This window comes from Chenopodium album, chromosome 13 (genome assembly GCF_948465745.1).
Source record: "Chenopodium album chromosome 13, dcCheAlbu1.1, whole genome shotgun sequence".
Taxonomy (NCBI): domain Eukaryota; kingdom Viridiplantae; phylum Streptophyta; class Magnoliopsida; order Caryophyllales; family Amaranthaceae; genus Chenopodium; species Chenopodium album.
The window spans coordinates 8,979,903-8,987,569 of NC_137846.1; the positions used below are offsets into that span (position 1 = coordinate 8,979,903).

Consider the following 7,667-nt stretch of genomic DNA (forward strand, 5'->3'; position numbering starts at 1 on the left):
CCGAGTTGAACATCAGAAGCCACATCATAGAAAACCCATCCAGTACCCGCATTGTGACTGTTAGAATTCTAGGCCCCATCAAAAGTAAGATTGACAGTACAACCATCTGAAGCATTCCCTCTAAGAACTGCAGAAGACATAGTACAAGAAAACCCTGGAGGAAATGCAGGCGTAATATCATATCTGAACGACCTAGCCTCAGAACACCTGTCCACCCAACTAGAAGCCAAATCCATAATAGAAGCAGGAGAATAAACCGCAGAACGAAACCTCATAGAGTTTCGAGTAAGCTAGAGAGCCCATAACAGACTGAAAAAACGTTCTAGCATCAACCAGTCCTTATCATGAAGAAACTTTAAAAGAACCTCAGCAAAACCACTCCTCAAAAGGCTGATCCTTGGACATATTCAAGGCCGATCTACAAGGTCGGTCCTCCCATAAACTCCAAGTAAATGGACAATCTCAGAAAAGGTGAGAAAGAGTCTCGACATCTTGATGACAGAGCCCACATCTGGAATCCACAGGCAAACCCTTCCGAGCAAGCAACGAAGCAGAAGGCAACGCATTATGGATAATATTCCAAGCGAACATTTTCCACTACGGAATTAAAGGCGAAGTCCAGAAATGCCTCCACCAACTCGAGTCAAGAACCAAAGGAGACCGCTGGTCACCATTCTCATAACACAAGGAGCACACATACGCAGTCTTCGTGGAGAACCTCCCGTCCCTGGTAAATTTTCAGTAAATAAAATCATCGATTCTTTCCTTGGGTCGTTCAAGGCCCAAAATAAGGCTAGCTGTACAAGGAGGAAATAACCGATGAATCATACCCGTATTCCATGCGTTCGAACGCACATTAATTAGATCAGAAACAAAGGATGGGGCACTCATCCTGCTCACAGAATCCTTAAACTGAACCTGAACCCCAGGCACCCAATTATCATTTAGAATCTGAATGTTGGAACCAAACCCCACCTTCCACATCAAACCATGACGAAGGGTTTGAAAACCCTATAACACACTACGGCAACCCCAAGACGGCCTGACTGTCTTGGCAGTACCATGAGAAGCCAACAAAGACGGATACTTTGCTCGATACACCCTGGAAACAAGAAGCTGAGAATTATGCATAAGCCGCCAAGACTGTTAGCAAGGAGAGCAGCATTAAAGCAACTAAATTTTCGAATACCCAAACCTCCCAGTCCTCGTGGCAAATAAAGAGCAGAAGAAGGAAATAACGCTACTCCCTTAGAGGAAGGAGAAGAGCGCCACCAAAAACGAGCTAGTAGATTATCTAGCTGATTACAAACCGTAGCAGGCACTTTAAACACTGAGAGGATATGGTGGAAGGAAGCGACACAAATAGAATTGATGATAACCAACTTTGCAGCCGCTGACAGATGCAAAGAAGCAAAGGATGAAAGGCGTTGAACAAGTTTATCAACCATAGGCTTGAAAACCTGACACTTCCCCTGCCCATATCAACAGGCATACCCAGATAAGAACCTAAAGTGCTTTGAGAATCCATACGCAATGCAGAAGCCGAATAATCCCTCTAATCTGATGAAGTATTAGAACTGAACTTCACAAATGATTTTTGGAGATTAACCATTTGACCCGAGATAGAGCAAAATTTATTAACGACAGCCATCAAGTTGTCGCAAGCAGAAGGCGAAACTCGGAAGAAAAGCAAGGCATCATCAGCAAAGAAGAGATGGGAAACTGACGGGGCCTTGCGGGAAATCTGAAGTCCTCGAACTAACCTAGAAGCCTCAGCACGACTAATCATTAAAGAAAAAATCTCCATGCAAAAAACAAAAAGATACGGGGAAAGATGGTCCCCCTGTTTGAGCCCGCAGCGAGGAAATAAGGTCTTCGATGGACACCCATTAACCAAGACTTGGTAGGAAACCGTTGTAACACACTGCTGAATTATATGAACCCAGTATGGAGGAAAACCAAAAGCTCTTAAAACTTGCCACAAGAAATCCCAATTAACCCTATCATAAGCCTTATTCATGTCCAACTTAAGGGCCGCTGAGCAAAGTTTAGAAGTCGAGGAATTCATATAGGAAAGAAGCTCATGAGCAAGCAGACTGTTGTCCGACATTAACCTACCAGGAACAAAGGCACTCTAACATCCTGAAATCAAAGATGGCAAATCTCCGAAGACGATTTGTTAACTATTTAGCAATACACTTGTAAAGGACATTGCAGAGACCAATAAGACGAAACTGAGAAGGCTCCTCTGGATAGTCTACCTTAGGCAGTAAAATAAAAAAGGTACGGTTCCATTCCTTAAAAAGATACCCATGGGCATAGAAGAATTGAATGGCCTTCGTCACCGAGGCACCAACCACTGACTAATTGGTCTTAAAGAAGGCTGCAGTATACCCATCCGGACCCGGAGATTTGTCATCACCAATATGGAACATCGCATCTTTTATATCCATATCTGAAAAAGGTAACATAAGCTCTTGGTAAGCGGAGGAAGAAAGAGTGGGAAGTTGTAAATCTTCCCAGTCCAGGACCGGAATTCCAGTGGAAGGAGCATGATATTGGTAAAGGTTCGAGAAATAATCAGTAAACATCTGTGAGATCCCAGCCAGATCCGAAACCCAATTACCCAAAACATCTTTCAAGCTGATTATCTTATTGCGATGTTTATGAGCCTGTACCGAAGCAAACAAAAATCGAGTCGGAGCCTCACCCAATGCATCCCATTTAACCTTAGCTCGCTGTTTCCAATAAAGAAATTCAACTTGGGCTTGATCTAGAACCTCCTTCCTTGCTGAAATAAATCTCATACGATTTGACTCAGTAGCCAAATTACTGGATAACGAGCAAATGGAAGCCTCTATCTTTCTCCAGTCTAGACCCCACGATTTCTTATGAGCAACACATCAAGCCAATAACAAACGGCGAATATAATCCAATTGACGAAAAACCGAAAACATCTTAGACCCCTGGGCATTATCTTGCCAATTGGTACCAATAAGCACGGAAACTTACCGAAATAACAAACACCAATTCTCAATCCTATAAGGACGCTTCCTATCTGAAGAAACTGGACTGTCACGTAAAATAATCGCCCCATGATCAGAAAATAAAATAGGTTGATGGATAAGCTCAGTCTCAGGAAAAGACTCTAACCATTTCCTAGAAGCATAAGCCTTGTCAAGACGCTCGAAAATCAGGTTATCTAATTGGCCATTAGTCCAAGTATAAGGAGGTCCCGAAATTTGGTGCCGTCAAATATTCATGCTTTGAAAAGATACTAAAATACCTCTAGCCATTTTTTGATCCGATTTACAAAAATTCATGATATATTTTTTATTTTATTTAAAGAAAAAAGGATTTTTTTGTCATAACCTACCTACTAAAATCCAAAAAACTAATATACTCTACTCGTATTAATTATGTGTTATGGCTATGTAATTTAAATTATTACTCCGTACTTTATTTAATTTGCATGAATGGCGACCTACTTTAACTGCATTGCTAGTTTTATATTCAATCTATATGTTCAAGACTTCATTAAAGCTTCATGTAACTATTGACTTGTTTATTTTACTATTGTATTGTATAGTTTAATTTGTTATCTTGTATTCATGCACATGGTACTGGTTACAATTCATTTTTTACGTGGGATAAATTTTGAAAGCATGAAAATGGGTAAATTTTGTGTGATAAAAGAGTTAACGAGATTATATAGGGTTGTTGAGTAAAGTAAAGGAATAGCAACTACGAAGTATAAGTTATTCCCAAAATATGTCAAATAAATCAGAGTATTAATTTTGTTGCATAAAAAAAAAAAAAAAAAAAAAAAAAAAAAAAAAAAAAAAAACGGAATATTAATTTTACATAAGTGTACATCAAACTTTTGGTACAATAAAAAATAGTCTACTTGGTTCCACTTCTTTCTCCTTTAATTATCTTTTATTAATAGATATTAATCAAATCAATTAAACATGATTGTTGTTTTTGGAAGAGAACATTAAACCGATGACAATATTATTAATAGAGTTATATGCATGTTTGAATAACTTTATCTATACGCTATACAAATTATTTTTTTTCTTGCAGATGAATTTTCTCTTACGCAAGTAAAGATTCTACATCACCTAAATCCACAACACCACCATCCTCGTCGTCCAATTTTAGGTTTGCATATCGATCCGCAATATCGTCAGCCATCATTGAAGATCAATCAGCAATCAAGCAAAGCCGAACACACAGCAGCCAAAGCCCTACTTTCTAGGGAGAAAACCATTTCTTTCAAGGGAGAGTACGTAAGATCCTAATAATTTATTAAAGAGTAATGAATGTGAGAGAGAAGAAATAATAAGAAAAGTATTATAGGGTTTGGATGGGGAACGTAAAAGAAGAGAGATATAAATCATACCGAGTATAATAATAAAATGTAGTTTTTTTTATCAAAAAAGAAAGTGTAACACTTATTAAAACACGAACGCATATAATAAGTGTAACACTTATTAAAACATGGAGGGAGTAATAAGGTAAAAAAAAACTATGCTATGATTCAACCCAAACATCAACTCTCACATAAAATTTGTTTCAAAGTTAGTGAACTACTTTATCCTCCTATCTCGTACATATATGAATGCTCTATTATAGCAAGTTCATGTAACATATGCATTATATGTGCTCGAATTCAATCACCATCTATTGACTTCAATTCCATACGAACGAATTTCGAATTTTCAAAATTATATATTTGAAAGAACGAGAAATTAACAAACCTGGAAATCTGGAATAAGACTTACAAGAGTAGACAAAGACCAAATTAAAATACAATAAAGGGAAAAAGCTCCCAAAAAAATTTCTCGACTAAGCAAGCAGCTGTTATTTTCTCTCAATTTATGAGTCGGTTCTTAGGTTTCTAGGGTTTACTACATGTTCTTGAGGTTTTTCCTCTTCAATCTTCCTTTTCTAAGCCAATCATGTCCCTTTTACTCTTGTTTTCTTTAATCTACTCTCTTGTATCCGTGATTCCTAACCAATCATTCTTTTGTTTGGTTTTTTGGAGTACTTTTTTATTCTGTGAGAAGCATTACTTAGTGCTCAAGGAGTGTTCTTGAGCTGCCCCACTTCAATTGCTTGCTCATCTTTGTTCAGCTTGGGTATACACATGGAGCTCATGCAAATTTGCTTAGTGTAACTCCCTTCTACCTTAAAGGTTTTTTTTTATTATTTGGTTTTACCAATTCCATTCCCAGTTTCAACTCAACAACAAAGTAATTTTATTCCAAAGTGTCTACTGCTCTTTCTCCTACTCTTTAACAACCTCCTTCCTTAACCTATTCCGTCCTTTATTGCTATTTATTAATGGCTAACTTCAATCATTGGACCGTGTATCAATGGGGGTATATTTATATGAACCTTTGGAGAAATATATTACTAATATCGATTGGAACAAAGCGGTTATTGGGCGATTCTTTAGGCCCAATCCTCCATCTCGTGCGCTTGTTCAACAAATGGTAGACACTCAATGGCTCACTCGAGGTAATATAGTAGTTCATCTTACTGGTTATTACTTTATTTTTGCATGCTCAATCTTGGCGGACGTACAAGCTTTACTTGAGCAACACACCTTCGTTTTGGACAGTAGAATTTGCAATGTTCGTAGGTGTAATAGGTATAATGTGCCTGCTAATGTTACTTTTGATATGACTCGATTATGGATTCGTGTTTATGGCCTTCCTATGGGGTTTCTTGATCCGCAATGGGCTGTTAAGACCTTAGCTCTTGTAGGGCTTGTTGAAACCCTTGAATATGACGAGGATGGCGTCCTTGATGAACCTGAATTTCGTGGCCAGGTTCTTGTAGATCTGTCTAAACCCTTAATTCCAAGGTGTTATGTTCCGGGGGAATTCTCTCCTACTTGGGTTTATTTTATTTAGGTATGAGGGGTTTTTACATTTTGTAAGAAGTTTGGTTGTGTGGGGCATTACAAGGAGATTTGTGAGTGTTCGGGTTATGTGGCTGCTAGGCGTGTTCATGCTAGGATGGAAACGTTTGAATTGCAAGGGTTAAATGTGTTGTATTGCCCTCATAATCGGCCTATGTACACGAATATGGTGGAGGGAACTACTGAAAATTTCCACTTAGGAACACTCGGGTCAACCTACTTGTTTTGGCGCAAGATTTTGAGTACAATGATGAGAACTCGGATAATGATGATGAGGATGATGCCGCTGATGATAATGATATGGATGATGATGATGATAACAACCCTGAGGATAACAATCCGAAGGATAATGAGGATAATGATGATAATTCAGATAATCAGGAACCTCCTAATAATGATGGCAACGAACCTGATAACTCCGACTCAGATTCTTCTGGTCTTGGGGATATGCCGAATGGTCATGTTGCTGGAGCTGCTCCTAATGGGGATAACAACGACAATCTTAAACCTGAATTTATTCCAATCAATTGGGCTTACCAAAATGATTACATGTCTCACATTAATTATGAGGTTTCTTCTGCAAATTTGGTTAGCACTGAGTATAACTCTGCTTCTGAACAGGGGAATGAGAGTCTTGTGTCTTCTGAAACGGATCCAACTACCCCTGAGTCGTATCATAACCCGAATTCTACAAGGTTTATTGATGAGAATAGGGCTGCTATTCCACAAGGTGACCCTTATGCGCCATTCACTGAGACTCGTTCTCAACATAATTTGGCTGGGGGGTTTCGAATTTCAGCAGCACTTGAAGAAAGCTATCTTACATATAGCTTTGATTCAGGCGAGTTTGTTCTGCCACCTTCTATACTCTATGCCGCACCTGAAGAAGCTCCTGTAATGATCAAAAAATTGTGTTTGCAAGACAATTCAGAGGGTCAGCTTCTAGTAAATATGCACTCTGATGTTCCTATGCAGCAACCCCATCCTTCTAATGATTCTTGGTCATGCAAAAGGAGTAGTCTTGGTCCCTTTAATCGCTGCCGCTCGTATGATCAGGACCCTTTTATTGGGTATCATGGTTCTTCTTGGTCTCAGAAAAGGCGCAAGATAAGGGCTCTTAATTTGCATAGTAAAGGGGGCTTTACCATGCCCGTAGCTACCTCAAGTCAAGCACCAACTGCCAAGTGCTTCTCCGATGTTTCAATTGCAGCTCATTTGGGTTTTCTTGGCTTCTCTTCTGCTCAGTTCAAAGGCTCTTCTTCTGGTTTTAAGGCACTAGCAGGAAGGAAAAGGAAGGGAGAAGAAGCTAGCAGCGCTTCTTCCCGTAAGCTACTCAAGTTTTCTGCAGATGGGTTTGCTTCTAAGGCTTTCCGCAATGGTACAAGTGCAACTTTTCCTTGCTTGTCATCGGTTTTTTCTGGTAACCTTAGTTTGGCAGCTGGCCCTTCACAGCTCCCCAAGGTCTTATGAAGATCACATCTTGGAATTGTCGGGGACTAAATGACCTTAGTTCGTCGAAGCTTCCTTAGTGTTTTGTTTGTTGCACTCTTTTGCTCCTACTTTTTTTATTTTTGTGTGAAACAAAAGTGTCCGTCTCAGTTGTGAATAGTTTGCTTAGTTTTACCAGTCCTACTTCGGTTTTTGGGGTTGATTCGGTAGGTACTAGCGGGGGTTTAGTAGTTTTTGGTTATGGCTCGGAGGAAGTCTCTTACGTTTTCTGTTGTACAAATGTTCT

General features: G+C 39.2%; 1 protein-coding gene across 1 annotated transcript; it reads right to left on the minus strand.

Moving 5' to 3' along the window:
* Positions 1-605: 605 nt before the first annotated feature.
* On the minus strand, positions 606-4,197 carry LOC145575165 (uncharacterized). Its single transcript, XM_081633069.1, has 7 exons — positions 4,125-4,197; positions 3,026-3,202; positions 2,395-2,872; positions 1,610-2,114; positions 1,026-1,472; positions 831-918; positions 606-727 (listed from the first exon to the last, which is right to left on the minus strand). Exons 1-7 carry the CDS (start codon positions 4,195-4,197, stop codon positions 606-608), a joined length of 1,890 nt encoding a protein of 629 aa, XP_081489195.1.
* Between the last annotated feature and the right edge of the window lie 3,470 nt (positions 4,198-7,667).

Bases quoted from the DNA above. Each gene is read 5' to 3' on its own strand.
- LOC145575165 (XM_081633069.1), bottom strand. From the start codon at position 4,197: ATGGCTGACGATATTGCGGATCGATATGCAAACCTAAAATTGGACGAC. The intron at 2,115-2,394 runs GTATACTGCAGC...TGTTCCTGGTAG, and splicing joins AAATCTCCGGGTCCGGATGG to GTTAATGTCGGACAACAGTC. The intron at 1,473-1,609 runs GTTAATCTCCAA...TGATATGGGCAG, and splicing joins GCTCTATCTCGGGTCAAATG to GGGAAGTGTCAGGTTTTCAA.